General features: G+C 34.8%; 2 protein-coding genes across 9 annotated transcripts in view; both read right to left on the reverse strand.

The window, feature by feature from the left end:
- LOC123309129 (proton channel OtopLc) overlaps positions 1 to 6544 on the reverse strand; it is a 40371-nt gene extending 33827 nt beyond the window's left edge. For 2 of the 6 annotated variants that reach the window (XM_044892052.1, XM_044892048.1), the window contains exon 1: positions 2394 to 2617. In XM_044892052.1, the coding sequence (XP_044747987.1) occupies positions 2394 to 2483 (90 nt within the window). In that variant the 5' untranslated portion in view covers positions 2484 to 2617. Of the gene's footprint in view, positions 1 to 2393; positions 2618 to 6389 lie in introns of those variants that run through there. The other 4 variants (XM_044892054.1, XM_044892051.1, XM_044892053.1 and 1 more) reach the window with 3 other exon arrangements.
- An 869-nt stretch (positions 6545 to 7413) lies between these two features.
- Positions 7414 to 19973, reverse strand: LOC123310218 (proton channel OtopLc). Of its 3 annotated transcripts, none has more exons than XM_044893663.1 (7): positions 19473 to 19973; positions 16753 to 16938; positions 16374 to 16478; positions 12265 to 12488; positions 11620 to 11781; positions 11117 to 11277; positions 7414 to 10344 (listed from the first exon to the last, which is right to left on the reverse strand). In XM_044893663.1, the coding sequence occupies exons 1-7, from the start codon at positions 19670 to 19672 to the stop codon at positions 9178 to 9180; spliced, it is 2205 nt and encodes a 734-aa protein (XP_044749598.1). In that variant the 5' UTR covers positions 19673 to 19973; the 3' UTR covers positions 7414 to 9177. The 3 variants fall into 3 exon arrangements, with proteins under 3 accessions (XP_044749598.1, XP_044749597.1, XP_044749599.1); XM_044893662.1 differs by having other exon boundaries at positions 7414 to 10347; XM_044893664.1 differs by lacking the exon at positions 19473 to 19973 and adding an exon at positions 17721 to 17866 and having other exon boundaries at positions 7414 to 10347.
- Positions 19974 to 20437: the final 464 nt, after the last annotated feature.

Consider the following 20437-nt stretch of genomic DNA (forward strand, 5'->3'; position numbering starts at 1 on the left):
GCTTGTGCCAGCTCATAGGTCATCGCACTGACGACCCCAAAACACGTTTAGATTCTGCGCGAATAGGGTTATTCGGTTTTCCTTTTGCATTTGAGACATTCGGGTCGAAATAGTAAAGCGTTTATACAGAGTGAGCAAAAATTAATATCTACTTATCTGTAGAAAATGCTCAGTACCACTTTTATCTTGAACTAACTGACCTAGCAGACGTTTTCCTGTCATGGTGAGGAAATATTTCGTGATTGGAAGTAAAATGAGTTCAGAAATGTATGATAGGTGAAAAAAGTTTTCATTTCAAACTGAATTAATACAATAATTACTAATAACTGAGACCCACAATAGTCAATTAACTGATAATTGATAACCAGAATACTGAACTTTGGGAAAAATGAATCAATATTGAGATCCTGTTGTTCCTCACTTGTGTCAATTACTTGGCCGTGGGGATAGACTACCCAACATACATTTGCGCGCGAAATTTAAATTTCATCCAGTTTTCTTGATTTTCCCAGTTTCTCAAGCAACTTTTCTGAATTCTTCTTTCGTTAAAACCATCTACAAAGTATGGGGAAGGTTTCGAAGAAAAAATTGATAAAATTGGTTCAACCGTTTTCACGTTATGCGATGACAACACAAAAAATTGCTCCATTTTTATTTATAAATTGTAGTCGTGTATGATTGAGACCTAACTTATAACCGAAATTTTCAATATCCATCCTCCTACTTCCATGATGCTCGCCAGTGTTGAAAATTACCCTTTGTTCATGCAACGGTGAACAAATAACTCTGCTCCGATGAACAAATTTCATTGCACATAACCGAATGAATAAAGATTGTCTCCTTTGTTCACATTTTGTATGTAGAATTAAAACCACCAAGATCTAGCTTTATTCAGGAATACTCGCAGACGTTTTCTCGAACGAACTTCTCAAGAGAGGTCATAAATTTCAAGTAAATTGCTAAATAACCGTATATCCTGCAAGCTCGAGAGTCTGTGAGAGACTTTACTTCAAGTTGTATTATCCCTCATGGAACATTTATTAATAGAGAAGAACAACAAGTTTGATTTATATTCGAAGTTTTGTGCTTTTCTGAACACAACGAGCGTTTGAACAGTATGAATATTAGATATTAACCGAATCCTTGGCAATTGTTCATTTTCGCGTTGATGTCAATTTTCCTGATTGTATATTTCGTTTTAAAGTACATTCGATCATAACTTAATCAACTTCTTTAAATAAGTGATGATAAATGAGGTTCTGATCTTGAAAGAAAAACAACAATTTCTTATTTGAGGAGTTATTAAATTTCGATGAAGATTTTTTGAATATGTGTGGATATTCACATTTGACTCCACTTATAAAAGTAATACTTTATTGCCATAACAATGTCATACATAGTTGGTTACATTTGGTAGTGCAAAATGGTTGAAAGCTCATATTTTAGCTTATAATATTTTTGTAACATGGGAAATGAAATCAAAAATTTTTCATCGCTTCAGGAATGGGCTTTTCTTGATCTTGCCATATTTTGAATATTTTTCGACATGCGGGCATCAAGTTCAATATCAAGGATAAGTCCAATAAGTGTTACATTTCAAATCCATTCTCATATTCGAAGGTTGCTGAATTTGATCAATCCAATTTGAATGAAGGTGAAGTAAGAAAACCTATAAGAGGTGGTGCAGACTTACGAGTATATGTCTAAAACCTTGTATGCAAATCGATTCTGCTGATGAAGTGAATTTTTTAGGCATTCTTGTCGAAAATTTATCCATTAACCACTAATATTCTGAAGAGTTCATACTCATTTCAAAATATGTATTGCAATATTGAAATCAGAAATTCGATTTTGAATTTCTTTCTGATACTTTATACACAAATCGAGATATTTCGAAAAAAGTTATGCAATTTTTCTCATCTTATATCGCAGATGAAATTTTGGAAAACTTAAAATCTCGTGGGGAGGTTTTTCGATAAAAACTGAGGTTATGTAGCGGAATGATTAAAAACCACCTTGGTCCCTAATTGCTTATCACCTTATTATTATAATTTCGATGCTATCATGATATCTATATCACCAAAATTTTCATTTTCTATCCCCTCATAAATTATTGGTTGGAGTATCAATATAAGATATTGTTCAAATTTGCCAATGAGCAATTCTTCTCTTTTTCATAAAAATAGCCATATACAAAAAACAAGAAATACATTCGTTAATTGAAAGAATTTCACAGTCAGGATAAGGCGTTTTCTTTGAATTTTGCAGTAAATGATGAGTTATTTGGTAATGTTTACTATTAGCCAGAGAACCAGGAGTTGAAATATATTCAAAATGAGACACCAGACACCACATCAAGAAGAAACTCAAAAAGATGCTCGAATCTCACTCACAATTTTCGCTTTGCATCTGATGATCTCCTGACTCCTTTCCTGGTCGCTGAGCGAAGACTCTTTGCTTCCGCCTAACATAACAGACTTCATTCATCGCGAACAATATCGGTCACATCGTTAGAGGAAAATCGCATGAAGAAGTGTCACTTATGTGCAATTACAACACGGACAGGTTATGTGCTGCGAAGATCTAGTTTCACGCTGATCGTTACGTGAAACTGGGCTAAAGACCTACTGCTGTTGGTTGAAAAGAGAGAAAATAAACGTGTTGAGTCGCGTTAGTTCAGGTGGTCACCACGGGAAAATTGGGGGCGCCACTTTCGCAACGTCCGTCGCCACGCAGTCTACGGAGCGCTATGAGCACCGCGACGCAGGCAGGGCCGTAATGGAATTTCACGAAAACCTGGAATTTACTGATGGAAATATATAATGGATAGACACAAAGGTCACACTGTATATCACTCTCTTAGATTTTTTCGATAATGAGGAATCAATTGAATAGAAATAGTCCTTTTTTTTTCAAAATATAAGAAAAATATGTCATTAACTCTAACATTCAAAGAAGATCAAGCTTGCATTTAAAACATACAAGGTGGGTCTTTGACTCGTACGAATATTTTAACAGTAGATTTTTGAAGTCAAAATAAGCACTTTTTTCCTTTACCACTTTTTCTGAATCGACTAGGTTTGAAAGATACAGGCTGTTGAAAAAAATAACCCAAGACTTGAAACTAAGTTGTGCGCTATCTAATGAATATTTGAACGTTTTGTAAAATAGAAGTACATATTATTCTTTATATATAATATAGAATGCGTCGTTTTCGAGTAATTTGATGTTTAAAAATTAAAAAATATCTGTAAAATTCGAACAATTGGGTACTTTGACCGAATGCAACTTTTTTTGAAGGATCCACATGTGTAGTGTCATAGATTTAGCTTGTTATTCTGAAGGTAATTTTGTTTTTCTAGAGGTGGCACAGCCCATTATGAAAACTTAAAATAGCTATATATTTTTATCAGGGCCGAATCGGAAAAAATGGGAAATAAGTGTTTCTTTTAACCTCAAGAATCAACTGTTAAACTTTTTGAACGCGTCAATGACTAACCCTGTATTCCTTCCAACTTTTTGAGATTGAAATATTTACAAACTTCTCATATATTATCTCGTGTTTGAAATAAAATCATGATCTGCCATGATTGATATTTTTATTGGAATATTTCAGATGGAAACTACAAGTAGATTCTGAAAAATATAAAATATCTATGCCTACAACATTTGATCTGTATTTTCCAAGATTTCCTCAATTCTTTGTTCGGATAATCGATAAAGATATATTTCAAATTCAAGACACGCTGTGTAACATTTTCTGACATCCAAAAAAGCGCAATTTAAAACAAGAATCAACCTGTCTGAAGTGTCTGATTATATTCACAACAAAAAAACTGCAAAATAAGTCATTCTAGTACGAGATGAATGTCAAGCATTGCAGTAAGATTGCACTTGAGTCCTGGTTGGAGTATTAGAGTTGAAACGTTATAGCACGGGAATTCTTCAGTTTTCCACCCTCGTTAACATCCTAGGGGAGTTTCATCCACCCTCCCTTCCGATATACCATCTTAACTTGGGGTAGGATAGTGAGAGAGGAAAAAACTTGCAACTCACGTCAGGAGTTCAACGTATTGACTGCTTAAGTAGTGGTTTCAAGAAGATAGGTCGTGATGTACATTCATACCTTTTGGTATCATCGATTTTATTTGAAGTGAAGATCTTTTATTCTCACGAAGATTTTGTTTTTGTCAAACGTTACAAAATATTAGAATCTTGAATTGAATACCTGAATGATAATTGGACCATAATGAATGTTTTGTTGCAAATTGCTCCGTGAAATTTGGCCCGAGAACTTGCACACCCTGTATAAATAAAACGTAAAATGAAAACTTCACAGACTATTATTTTCTTAGAGTTCCATTTCAAGTTTTATTATTAGAAATAATAAATCAAAACGGAATGTTGGGCATAAAAGCTCTGTGGCATACTCGAAATTCCAGATTTAATTATCCTATTTAGGTCAGCCAGTGAAAGAAGTTTCAATAAGCATTCGAAATTGATGGTGAAAGGAACGGACTATTTTTAAAACCAAAACCTTTTAAGATCACACGTTCAGGGTTCAAGCACACACTTCTCCAGTATGGGTTATCTTGAAGCGTATAAGGTATAAAAACTACCCGATGACATTCTGATAGCGTTTGACGAATTAACTTCTCTTCTATACGGAGTGGCATAATTATTCCCATATATTTGTGCCCAGATTAGGAGGCGGTTGAAATTGTTGTGAAAGGATTTTTTTGTGTAGAGCTTTATGGGAAAGAATTATTGTTCTGATGTGAAACTGGATAGCTACTCAAATAGGCTGAAGAGAAAAGTGTGTGTATTTGTAAAAATCCTGGGGAAATATACAGGGCAGTTTCTGTATGACTTTTGTTTGATTAGAATTTATCGTGGTTGAGGAAAGGTTTTCGTAATTTTTGTTGTGAAATAAATTCTTATATGGCATTTGTATAATAATATCTCAATTTTTTCGTGAACTATTCGAAGGAATTTCGAGAAAACTATTTTTTTGTTGTCCTGAAACTTTCTTCTTTTCTTCTACCAGACAAAAATTTCTTTACATAAAATTCGTATAGTTTTCATAGGGCTCAGGTGTCTCTTATAATTTATACCGGGAATAGTAACGAAAAAATTGAGAATCATAAGTGAGGAAGGCTATGTAAAGGTTTATTTCTCACTTTTTTATTCATTGTGAATATCAATTTTGGTGAGGATGAAATTAATTCAATTTTATCGGAATTGGGGTATATTAATGAATTTAAAACGTGTATTTCCTGCCACCTGTTGAACATGGAACAAAGACGCGTCGCGACGGTCTACGGCGCATGCTATTGGGATCGATACCCCTTATATATAAGCTTTACTGCAAACATCAGTCCAAACCTGATATTTTTAGTCCTTATATTTGATATTGACACGAATTTGTCAATTCACCCTCGCAAATTTCAAATGGAGGGAAGAAGCGTGTAGATAGCATTTTTATGTAGTGATATATTCAAGGATGAATCTTATATACCGGAAGGGATAATATTTAATTCGAAAAAAAAATACACAAAAACGAATAAATTATTGAGATTCTGAGTAATATGAAAAGTTTTTTTCACTCAAATCAATGGAGCCCCCTTATTCATGGACAATTTCGAATTTTTTAATAGAAAAAGATATTTTCAAAATTTTATTGTGTTTCTCTGAAACAATTCAATTTTTATTTAATCACGTTTATAATAGATATTTTTTATTGAATTGTCTTCATGAGATTTTTGATCATTAAATGTTCTTTGTTTTGTAGCCTGATAAATCATTTAATTTCATTGTAGAAAATTATGTTTTGTCACATTCTTCATACAGAAAAATTATTGATATCGCCAGAATTTTGAAGAATGTATCTCGGAACTGAAAACCTTGGTGTTAAATTTTCTTTGTTCAAGTTGTCGCGCTGTAAGGGTAATTTTCAGTTATTACGCATTCCGATATTTTGTTTCAAGGTTTTTCCTACGATCGAACATATTTGAATTTCAAATGATATTGCGGGAAAGCGATAACTTTATTATCTATTTCATTCAAAATAAAATATGTATTTGGATGACTAATAATTTTTCCATAAAAGTTTTTCATCCATTTTTTCATAACATTTTCTTTCACCCTCAATGATATCGCGAAAGAAAAAGATATTTACAATCAATTCCACTAAATCAATTCTTTGAATGCAAGTATTATAAGGAAATATTTATAGTCGCTTCTGACTCTATGAATTTTTGAAAAAAATTTCCTCGAATTTTTCCATTAATTTTTGTTTTTTTTCCTTATTTTTTCCCCAAGAAAAAACTTCAAAAATTGATCTCGCAAAGAAAATCCAAATTCAGATATAATAATTATCCATAACTCACCGCATATTAAGGGACATCCTATTTTTGGTGCCACCGTAGACCGCTGGTACAAAAAGGCCCTTCCAACCATGTCAAAACGATCAATCATTAATTTATTCTTGTTTCACTTTCAACTTCTCCGACACTCTCGCAAGCGGGGGTGTTTGAACTCTGTGATGCAACGCTATGCACCTACAAATGCAACGTAGATGAATTTCTTCGATTTGGAGTAAGCTGTTGCTACACACAAGTTCCCTCTCTTTGTTGACATCACGTGACTATACACGAAGGGCCGCATCCCTTCGCCCTTCGTCCCTCAGAAAATGATTGAGGCTGCCCTTGCCGGAAACGATCAGGACCGTATCATAAGAACTTGGTGTATGATGGATGGAAAGGTTGTCCCAACGCAAAATTTGTGCAGAAAAAGTAAAGAATTTATACAATAAAGGGATTGTTTTCATTATTAAACAATATCTCAAGAATAATGAAAGTTTTCATTCTCAGTTCTCACTGCAACTTTAACAACTGAAAATGTTAAATAAGGCTGTATGTAACAGCCTACCGTGACTCAACTTGTACAAAAACAAGCGAGTATGAGAGCTACACTACCTTCACAATTGGTAGAGATATAGACCCCAAATTTTTCACTTCTCAGCTGAACTCAACATCCCCCTCAAGTGCAAAAAAAAGCGGCCCTAAATGATCGTTTAAAAGAGGCAGACTGAAAATTTTTCAAGAGTCCTTAAGGACTTTTGGATCTGACCACTATTATTATGGGCCTGTTCCGATATTGCTGGTTTTACTGGCCCGCAATCGAATAACAATAGAACTCGAACGACTGGGCTAATAGGCATCGTCTCTGAAATACTGACAGTACTGTTCAGGAATATCGGAACAGACGGCATGGCGAAAGAAACTATTAAAATCAGCCAAAATTGAAGAATAACTTCAGTGCAAAAAAAACACATACCTTAAGAAATACGGCTTACTCTGTGTATGGTTATGATTAAATAAAAAAAAGCTCAATTTTAAACATATATTGAACATAATTAAAGCTACGAGTAACATCCACATTCATGAACAAATTAATATTAATATGAATAATGAAACAGTGTAACAATAACGAATTATGTAAACCTAGCTAAAATATCCACAACAAGCTAATATATCTCAAATAAACATTATGGCACAACAAATTGTACATCACCGATAATTCAAATGGACACAATATTTAGGAATAACTGTTAATATGAATATTTATATCAAAGTACTCAAAGTATAAAATACGGGAAATATATAATGTTCCCTTAAATATATAAAAAATGAAACAATAAAATTCTGAATACTGCTTATTTCGTAATCCCAACACTAAAATATAAAATACACGATATTTTACGAGTTGGTGAACAAAATTTGTTCTGATACCGGTACAAATTTCTCGAAAAAATTATTCCCATGCAATTGCAGCAACATTTTAGGTATACTAGGAATAATTATCCCAATTTCCTTGATTTTCATCAAAAACAACAATAATTATAACTGACGCTATACACAGCAGAAAAGTTCATGAAAATAGGAAAAAATCGAATTTTTTTACAATTAAATAGATTTCGTGTATACGAAAATGATGTAAACATTTTCCGAATTTCTCTTTGAACTTTTGAAGATTATTGAGTATAATAATTTCGATACCTATTTACATATTGATTGATATACATATTCAGTTATGAAATACTGTACATATTGAGCTTTGATTAAGTATATAAAATATTGGTTTTTAGTTAATGAGCAAAATACAGTAACATCATCAATTTTATAAAAATTCGAAAATATACTTTACACTAATACGAAAGTGAGAGGTACATCTTGCACTGATATTTAAATCATTGAGTATATTGTTCCCAGATTTCATACGTAAATGGTGTGCATTCTTCCTGAGAATTTATGCGATGCAGGTACATGTTTTGGATTAATGTGAAATATTTTGAAAATTATGCTTTTTCTCAAAAATTTTTCATGGGCCGAATTATTGAGCTGTAGGTATTGCTATTTCCAGAAATGCAAGTTATGATATAGAATCAAGAAAACCTCAAAGTCGTCCCTACTTTTGAAAGCAATTTTCCTTTTCAGCTCAGATTTCCTGGAAATGATCTTTTTTCTGGATTTATTCCAAACGTTTAACATTCTTCGTAGAAGAAAATTTTGTGATAAATTCTTATTATTTCGTTTAACTATTTGATATTTTCTCGTGTTCTTCCATTTGTTTTCAACTACAAAAACAACACATGTTAAGTCGTTGTTTTTATACATTTTAAATTAGGAAATTGTGTACGAGAATAACTTATAGCTTTCGTCATCAAACCGCTGATGAAATTTCACCTAAATCCGGATTATTCACCTCATCAACAAACTTCAAATTTTCCTTATTGCTATTGTTCAATTTGGTTGAATTCTTGAATACGTGTCAGTCAATAATACAAGAACAGCCATTTTTCCAAGTGCCCAAATGACTCTACTCTATGAAAATTCACGTAGAGGGTGAAAAAAGAATATGCAGTATCTCAAATTTGGGACACAGCCATTTGACATTTTTTCACATCAAAGAGGGAGCAAATTTAAATATTAATCGATCTGTCCAAGCATATTTAAAAACGAAATAACACTTTTTGATTGAATGAATTTATTTCATATTAGGGACTAGCACTGTATAAGCTATTCCACAGTTGGCAAACCCTTTTAGAGCAACAAGTAGTTTCAATTTCGAACCACCGCAAATGACTAGAATTCCAACTCCTCAACTTCCTGCAGTTCACATATACGTAGGCTTCATCTTGTAAGCCCTTTTCCAGATTTCGCATAGGCAGACTGTGGAGTGAAACCTGTAAAAAATCGCTAGGGGCATAGCAGCGTGCGTTATAATAGTCCAAGCCCAGAGCCCGTAAAAATGTAGCTGGATAGGATGAGATTCAGCTCTTGACTTCTCCAAAGTATTGATGGCCCACATGGCTAGATTCGTTACCAACAGAAAAGTAACAATCTGTCGGCCAGGCTTCTTTTTGATTTGTTCCGAAGTGGCGCAAGTTCTTCTCGATGCGTCCAAGATGAATATAGTTTGACAGGTCGTCTGAAGGAGGGACGTCAAAGCTGTCACTAGAACTAAAACCGTATTGCGCTGAATCGTGAACTGTCCACCTATTATTGTGAATGTACTGTATATAAACATGCCCGTTTGGGCGCCAACTAGGAGGATGTTATCCAAATGTAGATTTTTACTGCCGTCATACTTCAGTTGGCGGACCTGCCACATACCAATAAGTGATGCCAACGTTGTCAATCCGTATAACGTCAATTCGCAAATATTCACTTCAATGACTGCTAAACCAACGAATTCTGGGCGTGAAATCAAGACGAAAAACAATATGAGGGATATGATGGTGAGTACCAGCAGTAAGATACCAACGAATAGACCTTTATGAGCCCTAGCGCAATCCACGGAATAATGATGTGGGCTTTTTTTGTACGAGTTTGACAATTCAGCCTTAGCTTTGGCTGCTGATCCCAAGATGGGAAGCTTGGAGATATTCCTCCACATCACATATAAAATCGCAGCACATATCAGGCTGTACTCTATGGTGCAAGGGAACAAAAAAGGAGACGCGTCCTGCACCAATGAGCCTATGATATTAGTCCGCCTACATTCGTACAAATGATGCGGACCTTTCAAACCTCTAGCTACGATGTGATGACCGTGAGTCTCAGGAGGATGGTCCATGGTGACCGCTGGAAGACCTAAAAGTATATCGCTTTTGTAGGGGATCCTGTGGGATATCCTCAGCGAGTTGTTTTCTGGATTGTAGAACGTCAGGATTTCGTGTTTTGTTTCTTGGACGAGCACGTTGAGCCAGACGGATAAATTTGTACCAATCATGTGCATAAGGCCGAATTTTGCCATTACTTTGCTCTTGCATACACCCATCTGCTGGAAAAATATTGCGTGTTATCCGAATTTTCATCAGTTATCGCAAAAGGAATTTGCGAAAAAATTTAATATGTACCTCGGCAAGAATCTGTCTATTGTCTTGCCTGCTTGCTATCAATTTGCAGGCTCGACTATAATAGTCCTTGGTACATAATACGAGGATGTATTGATATATAGTTAGCCTAGACCAGTTCCATGCACACAAAAAATATTGCGTTACTATAGCAACGAATAATAACTCATTAGAAGTGTCAGTGTGAAGTTTGAGGTAAAAAAAATTTTTTTGATTGCCATGGGGTAATCATGATTGATTTCTTGGATAAGGGTAGAAAACGGGAAAAAATTAAATCTCATGTTCCCATGCAAGAAATTCGTGATTTAGGGTTTGAATTACTAGAACACCCCCATATTCACCAGATTGGGCTCCATCCGACAATCATCTCTTTCCTCAACTGAAAAAAGTTTAAAAGGTCGTAAATTTTCTTTCAACGAAGAGATAAAAAGAGCTGTGGTGGTATGGTTTGCAGAGCAAGTTTGATGTAATAAATGTATCCAATTAAGAGGAGAATATGTGGAGTGATAAAATATTTTGACATTGAAATTTTTTTGGTTCTATAGTAGGCTAAGAATTTTTCAATATATCCTCGTACATAAAATCTATTTTGAGCAGATACTAATGATATCGATCAAACTGGAATAATGATTTGTACCGAAAAAATATTTGAAAAAATCAAACATTGTTTTGAAGAGATGAAAACTGTATACTTACTTCGTTGTTTAGGAATATAAAATACATTTGTATAAAAATAAAGGCCATTCTTGTGATTGGAGTGAGGGCTATGAAAATATTGTGGCATTTGGTGTTACTTTCTAATTCGAAATATTGTCCGAATTCCAAACCAGAATAAATCATACTTCCGATACCAAAGGCTGAAAAAAAAAACAAAATATTGTCATTCACACAAGTTATATTTTCGAAGTTACAGATCTGAAATTTTAACCTTCTTAAGCACGTAGAATCTACTGAAAACATTTTTTTTTTCAATTCAAAAATTCAATAAAAGTTTGCATTTTCAAAAACGAAAGTTCGTCTAATGATTCGAAATAAAAAATTATTTTGTGCTCGTCAATGTATTCTACTTAAAAAAGTGCAAGTTCAAGTTCCAGATCTGTAACTTCAAAGACAAAAAAGTTATGAGAACCTAGTAGATTCAATTGAAGTAAAAATCACATGAGGTTACAACAATAAAAAAAAATTGAGAAGATTCTCACCTACTGCTCCCATTCTAAGATAAAAGCTTCCATAGTGATGCTGTTTAGGATCTTCCATGAGAGATGTTTTTCTATGCCTATAAGAAGTGGTGCTTGAAGATTCCCCACTGACTTCATCCGATTCTTCATCTGACATTGTACTTTCACCATCTTTTTCTACATCTGGAAGACATTGTGTAATGATGAGAGTCATAAATTAGAACAGACGTGCCGAAACAGTGCTTTTCTCGTTTAATTTCCAATATCCAATTTCGAAAAATATAAACGAACATCATTTGAAATTGAGTTCAGAAACCAAAAAATGTGAATCAATATATCTTTAAGCTATTCTCTCCAAGATTCAAGCATGACGAAGTCATTCAGGAAGCGAAGTATAAGGGGAAGTCTTTCTAGAAGCAAGCTAATGACTGACACTTGCGTTGAGATCTCTGAAGGATGCGTGTTAACAATGTTTGAAAATTTCACATCTGGCGCCAAGACTAATTTTTCACATGAATTATTCGTTTGACTAGAGACTCCAGCCAAGAATCTGTATGAAGCAAAACAAACTAATTTAGCCACCCCTATATCCTCGTAATTCAAGTGATATATCCTCCACCTTCATCAGAAGGGACAAATTGCTTCATTTGCTGGTTCCAATCTCACCTTTCTCCTTCAGGTCCTCCTCCTTCCGTTTTCTTTTCTCCTTGAGAATGACGCAGGACATGTAGAACAGAAAGAGCATGCTGCCGACGTAAAGATAGATGTAGTAGGCTTCGTAGAACGAGGGTGGGACGTAGGTGGAAATGACTTCTGCCATCGGAAAAGCCGTTCCCATAACCACCAGCAGCTTCCCGTACAAGGCCGAAAGAGTCGTTGTTAGGGCGTCTCTGAGGAATAAACCGAAACGCTCAATAAGGTACAAGGAATCAACTTGACTATTGTCTAACTAAATGAACAATGGGCATATTGATCGATAAATACCTACAGTAAAAAGAAATTTGATTGGGATAAACGAAAGGAAAAATAAGAAAAGAAACACAAAAAAAACGAAAATTATTTGCAATTGAGAACTTGGTCTTGAAAAAATAAACGCAATGTGTACATTCTCGAACGCCACGTGTACATTCTCGAGATTTTTTCTTATTTTTAAGCTCATGATTCAAGAATCACGGAAAAAATATGAACTTACAGTTTCAGCAAGCCGAAACAATAAAAAATGGCCATAAAGGTCACAAAAATCATCTTTTTTGAATTATCTCCTCTCCTGGGCTTCAAATTGTATTCGCATTCATCACAAAAGTTTCAGAGCATAAAATTTTCTGCAAATTTCATCCGAAGCAATTTTTTCTACTTTTGAACGTTTTTGAGATAAATGGCGATGAATGAATGAGAAACTGGGTTTCTACATTGACTTTGGCCTTTCGCATGTGTGGCTAAGCTCCTCGCTAAGCATCCTCTAACTCGAAAACGGTTAGGAGTATGTAAAATTGCTTCAGACAAAAGTTGTATAGAATTTTATTATCGACAACTTACATAATGAATACAGAAACGATTAGAGGTACAGGAAGGGAGATATTTAAAAAAAATTCCTCATCATCATCTCCAAATGTCAGATTATGAAAACCCTCCCTGATTAGTGTCTGATTAATGGGTCAACAAGTCTGCAACACCAAGATTAACCATCTATATGAAAATCGGACCTTATATATTGGGACACGTTGTATAACGTTTTCTCACATCAAAAGAAGCGCATTTAGAAAAAATAATGGATTTCTCTTCACCTTTATATAACATATAAGCATAGGAATTTCATTTGTGTAACAGAGGTTTTTGAACAATAATTCAAACGAATTGAGTTCAGAAAACGTAATAAACTTCATAAAAATTTCGGCCTTCTTATTCTAAAAGCACAAAACGCCCCTGTAGTGAAAAAAGAAAATTTTCGTTGAATCCGTGATAAATAAGCCATCAAAGTCCTTCCAACTCCTCGTTTGCTTCTGGAGACAGTGGCGGATTTACCATAGAGGCTAAGTAGGCTGCAGCCTAGGGCGGCAGATTTCAGGGGGCGGCAAATTTTGGGACAATTTTGCTTGCACTAATTATAGAAACTGAAAAACTTGTATTTCATAGATATTTTAATATCTATCTACACCTGATTTTCCCTAATTATAAAAAAAACTGACCAAGTAGTGCATCGTTACTATTTTTCTGTTCCACTCTTATTTCGGCCTCTATACTGAACTTTCGTGAGGTTGAAAAATTTTGGTGTAACCAGATTCTGAATCGTTGGGATGTTTTTCTTCGGTTCCTACGAAAACACAATTCAAGAAATGTTTGTCCAGAAGTTCGTATCTATGGCTCTATTGCCTCACTTTACAAGGTGAGAAAAATTCGTTGTCTGCTGAGGGGATCTCGAGAACTATCAGAGCAAGAAGAAAACGGATGACACATTATCTAGCTCTTTTTTCATGACCAATCCAATTCTGAAAAGAGAACCGGCCTATCATTTCTAGATTTTTAGTTATAATCAAAAATTGGGGTTTTGACGAATTCGAGAAGTTCTCATAGCTTTTTTTGTTGTTGAAGTTACATATCTGAAACTTACTTTCTTAGTCACTTTTATACGTAGATTCTATTGACAGAATCTTCTTTTCCAATTCAAAAATTACAAATTCAATTTAATAAAACGAAAGTTCGCCTAATGTTTCGAAATGAAAAAATATTTGGTGCTCGTCAGTGGATTCTACCTAAAAAAGGGTTCAAGTTTCAGATTTGTAACTTCAAAGACAAAAAAGTTATGAGAACTTTTCGAAATCGTCAAAATTTCATTTTTTGCTAATAACTCAAAATCGGTTTTCACCATTCTTTGTTTTTCTGAGCTCGAAAATGTGTCATCCGTTTTCTTTCAGCTGCCATATTTCCCTCAGTAGATAAAGAATTTTGCCCACCCTGTATACACCATCGACGTATTGTTCGGGTGAAAGAAGCTTTTTTTGCTTGAAAAAGGTGAAAAGTTAGGTACCTAAGAACCACATTGAGCCAAGAAAAGCTTAACGCTTTGGCTCTTTCGTGTATGAAGTCATAACTAAACAAAATTTCGTATGACGACATCGCAGAAAGATATTTTAACAGCGGGTTTCATAAAACTCAGATTGTGCGATCAACGCTTGATTTCTAAAACGAAATCACTGAAACTTTTTCATTGCTGAATATATTGAACAAGTAGCAATTGAGAATAATTTAATGGACGTATGAACATAATTTGATACGAGAATGATATTATGAATGATCATGACTGAATTATCGATTGAAAACAAATTGACGTCTTCTGTTGATCAATCAAACGTTGATTCCCTGATCAAGCTTTATGAAACCCGATGTGAGACTTTTATGACTTACTTTCCTATTTTATTGTCATCGTCAGTTAGATTGTGGCGATATAATACATATAATAATATGAATAGTAGGGAAGGTGTTTTCTTTTTTGTGTCCCTGCTTAGTAACAGCCCCCTAAAGATGGCGTCCGAAAAGCAGTTTTTGTTTTTTTTTCATTGAAAATCAATGAACTTTCCTGTATTAAATCAAGCAGATATTTTATACGGACGCATCAAAAAAATTTTGATTATGTTCGTCTATGATAGAAAGGGGTAGAAAAATCCATCCCTGCTCCTTGCTTCGCAAGAAACTTTTTCGATAATCTTATAATAAAAAATTAATTTTGGATAACTTTATCCATTCTCAAAAAATCATCTTGAGATTTTTGTCACATATACTCATCAAGATGATTGTGTGCACAAACGCAGAAATAGTCGATATGTACTTTGTTTACGGTCTTTTTTTCCGTGAATTGAAATTGTCGTTAATATTTTGAACTAAATAATTAGGGTAAGGGCGGCAAAGTTTGAATAGCCTACTGGCGGCAAATATGTAAATCCGCCACTGTCTGGAGAAAATGAAAATTTGGATTTTCTCGAGTTTAGAAGGCAAGAAATGCATCTGGAATTCCTTAACTCTGTTAGAACTGAATACAATGTTTTCTTTCTCCCAACTTTCGGTATTTATTGGAAACGGAAGTCACAAACGCTGACTGGATTTTGGGGAGAGAAACGGATCAATAAACCGCAAGTGATGAAGAGAAAAGTGTTCAGAGAGATTGAGATAGGTGTCGTGTTGCACACGTTCTCATACAAAAACTAATTCTCTCCAACAATTTCAACGCACAAGGGTATTCTGATGGGGGAGATTATAACCATAGTGCATAAGAATTCTTTTGATTGGAAGTAATTATTAGGTAGGCAGTTAAATGGAAAGAACAGCTATAGAGAGTGAGTGAAAAAGGCAACGCAGAAAATTTATATCGTACCAAAAATGATTAGACCGTATGTTGCTGAAAAAAATTGGTCATTGATGGGTTTTAATCAACCCTTCACTCTTTAAGGGTAAATAATGTTTTTGAAGTGTATATACCATATACCGAAGATATGAGTTTGGAGCGTATATAAACATACCAAGTTTCCATGTGGAATTACTGATCTTTCATAAAAAATCATCTAAGTTAAGTTTGCTCAACAAGCAGCTTTGCTCAGCTTTGATATAGAAGGAAATGACATATAATATTCTCCAGTTCTTCCTGTAAAAGAGCTCAACGAGTTTTTTCCGACTAGCTCTTTCGGAATTCAACCCTTCAGCTGAATAGGGGGCAAAGAACAAGTGGTTCACAATGTTACCAACTCAATTCTTCATGTTGACACTTATACAATGAAAACACTCACGTTCCAAGTTGCCTCCATTCACTCTGTTTTTCCGCCCTGGACAATCTCCTGCTCAAATTATAAGGGGTGTAGAAATTCAACGGTGTTACAGCAAGTGGCTCGGATCTGTGAAAAAATTCCTTTGATATTCATCAACAGTTCTGATTCGTTCATGCAACTATTGTCTCTCCGAGAAAATAAAGAGTAATCTTGTTAAAGTATAGTGTGTTTCACTTGAGAAATCTTCTTTATTCTAGTCAATTATACAGGCTGTAAATGAATAGTTACCAAATAAATCAATTATTGATGGAAATACTATCGTTTCAACAATATAAACTCAGGAAACAGTTCAAATTAAGTTGTCTTTTTCTCTCTTATAACAATGCATGTATGAACTCACTTCGTTGTCGAGGAATGAATTTGAACTTTGGCACTGTGCTTGTCACATTTCACTGGATAGGAAGGGTGGCTGAAGGACTCCGGTGAGGCAATAATACCAGAGGGGGAAGCCATTGAAGGCATGTGAGGCTCTTCAACTGTACTCTTACTTCCTCCACTCATATTCTGAGGAGGAATTGTTGGCCAGCTGGAAGAAATAATAAGCACTACAATACTCGAGAAGAATAATGAATATTCACAGAAGGGTGACTACGTTAGACCTATTTAACTCTTTGAGGTGGTTCATTTTATGACTGAAATAGAAAATATTATTTTTATCGCGTTCTTTTGTGATTGTACATAAAGCGGTGTAGCTATTTTGACATTTCACAAAAAATGAGTAGCCTAAGTAGTAAACGCGTGAATTTTTTCATGAAAATCAGCGCTCAGACATGTTTGGTTGAAAAGGGCTTTGGAGGAACAAGTGGCTTATGATACTAAGATCACAGTGTATTAAGCTTTGCAAGTTTTTTGAGCGGGTGAAGGCCAGTTGAAAATAATCTGATTCATTGAAATATGTCTTTGAGAACCTGAAGCTCTTATTTGTAAAACGTTTTCCTAGAAAATTTCAGTCTAAATCATCATTTGGTAGATGATACTACCTAGCAGTTATCAATAACAACCAGGGAAAATTACGAGTTTTCTGATGCTTTAACAGAATATTCATTCCAAAATGCAGATGAAAGCAATTTTTATTCATACTAATTGAATCATTACTTCACTAATGCAAATACATTAAAAAACAGCAATATTTTCCTTCCATTCGTATCAACTTCATTAGAATACAGAGATAATATGAATGGATGAAAATCTTATAATGCTACTAGACATTAATAAAAATGCATCTAAATATTCAATTAAGTAGGATTGCGTTGATTGGGCATATTACAATAAATAATAGATGAAGTCACAGTAACTTATTTCACTTACAGCCAAATTTTTCCAACTTTACACCTCACCCTAACGAATGAATTAGAGATCAGGTCTCAAACCTAAAATTACGAAATTACAACTGTATATCATGAACAAAACTGCTTTCGAGGTACAGCAATGGAATTGCAAAGTGGAAGGGTGTTCGAAACACAACCGACTTTTGGCCATTATCTTATTAAACTAAATCAATGCTATTAATGTCATGCAGTCTGAACAATACTCATTTAGCGATGGTGGATTCGAAATTAACCGATCTTTTTGACGATGGGACTATTGTATTAAAAGGGTGAATTACGAATCCTTTGAATAAGGTACAAAAACCCCCTCTGGAATATTAGCAGTTATAGAAACTAGGTTCCAAGAAAAAACGACAGATCCTGTCGGAATGAAAACTGAAAGAACTTAAGTCTTATCTGGCGAATAGTTTCTGAGATACCTATAGAAAATTTTTCGGTAGACTTTTGTTTTCAGTAATACGATCTCCACAATATCCTGCACAAAATTCTTTTACTTAGTTTGAATTCAATTTTATCCAGAGGGTGTTAACCCCAGTGGCGGTTCCAAGAGTAATTTTACAACTATATACAAGATGTCCCAAATCTAGTGAATCGAACGTCACACCACGATAGAGTAGATCAAATACTATCGAATGACACCAACATTAGTTGAGCGAAAATGTACCGTTTCTGAAAAAACCTAACCTAAAGTTGCCGATTTTCGAACTATTTTTTCAATCACAAGGCCAATTTGTGGGATATCGTTATCATCCCTATAGGGGGGTTTATTCTGAGTAATAAAAATTATGTAGAAAAAACAATTCTTCTTACTTAGGTTATCTATTAACTACTCAAAATAATTTCAATTAGGGGAGATAAAACCATAATCTTAGTTCAATATAATTTAAAATCGATATCCTTTTTCACAAACTGGCCCTGTGATTAAGAAAAATAGTTTGAAAATTGGAAACAGATATTTTAATAAAATTCTGATTATTTTCGTTGAGCTAATGTTGGTGTCATTCGATAATATTTGGTCTACTCTATGGTGGTGTGACGTTTGATTCACTAGTTTTGGAACACCCTGTATTTGAAATTCTGTAATTGAGGTATTTGCTCATATAAAATAGGTAAATCTAATTATTGTAAAAATGAACTATAAGTTTGAAAGAAAACTGTTTTGAAACTTATTCTTATTATATTCAAAAAAACCTTTCAAGATCTCAAAGAGCACCTCCCCTAGTATTAAATTTCGAAATAACATCCACCTCGTTACAACCGTTTGGGCTGAACGAATTTTTAACTGGTCCCATCTTTTTAGAAATTTCAAAGTTCAACTTTCGACAAGCGTATCTCACAAAAAGGTCATCGTAGATCTAAATGTTATACATATCGCCCAAAAGCAACTCTTCTAGTAATAAATTAAAAAATTTCATCTACCTCAGTGCAACCGTTCGGTCCTCACGAATTTTTAACTGACCCGATATTTTCGGGGATTTTTTGAAGGTCAAATTTGCCACTCGTATCTCCCAAAAAAATCATCATAGATCTGAATGTGATGAATATTCCGAAAGAGCAACGTACTGTTATAGTTATGAATAAAAAAAAACAGCTTGAAAACTAGGAAAAAAAAAATCTTGGAATACCATTTGGTAACAGCTACTTCGACCCTTCGACCTCTGGTCAAAAATCAGACGAGACAACAATCAATTTTGTTCCACTCTCTTGTGACAGAAAATCAGACCAAAATTACCTGGATTCCTGCAGGATGCTCAACCCCCCAGTAATTGTTGGGGTTGCAGTAACATCGCCCCCGTCAGCGGCCGATGTGGTTGCCACCTCCTCGATATCGGAATCAATTCCTTTGTCCAAATCCAAATAGAAGGAATCCCTGGAATCGCTGGAACCCCTCCGCAACTTCAGGCTCAGATCTGGTGAACTGTCGTCCCCCATTCCGAAATTCAACACTAGACGGGCATTTTTCAAAAAGCGTCACCCTTTTTTTTCGAAAAAACCGCGGTGATCCACGATATCCCCGTTCTCTTCATCGTGGACCTGCCCAACCTGGTGTAACTGGATTGCTTACCGGTCAAGAGCGTCACTATTTTCCTTAGATAGGGTCGCATTTTGATTGGGGTCGTTCTAGCACATCACAACACAGGGCGACACAGCGTTCTTGAGCAGGGCTCGTGATTTTATCCGACGAAAATGCGATATCACACACATGAACGTGTTTTCCCTACGCAGCACGCAGTCTATCGATGGAGCATGAGCACTCTGCTCTGTTCTCTGTTCATTCATTCTTGTCCCCCTTTGGATTCCTTCGGAAACACGTCGGATACAGGGTTGGACTCTTTTTATAGATCATTAGCAGTTGGAAGTTGCCTTCTTGCTCCAGGAGAAGTACAGATCTATTCAAATCTGGTTGAAACGGGAGCAATAGGGCATTGACCTTCCTGATAATTTTTTCCACAAACACGATAAAGACAAAACCTAATTATCAAGTCCCAACATCTCTAATATCTTCGAAAATAGTGATGTCAGCAGCAATACTGCAGGTGAAAATTGCTTCGTTTCCTTTGAAAAAAATGGCTTTGAATGTTATGAATGTCTGATATACTTACTGGGTGCTGATTTAGGTGGTTTCAGAAAGGTTATTGCTATCAGTCCATAATTCGATAATATTCAGTTCATATCGCCTCGTCTTACTATGTCGAA

The sequence above is a fragment of the Coccinella septempunctata genome, chromosome 3, assembly GCF_907165205.1.
Source record: "Coccinella septempunctata chromosome 3, icCocSept1.1, whole genome shotgun sequence".
NCBI lineage: Eukaryota > Metazoa > Arthropoda > Insecta > Coleoptera > Coccinellidae > Coccinella > Coccinella septempunctata.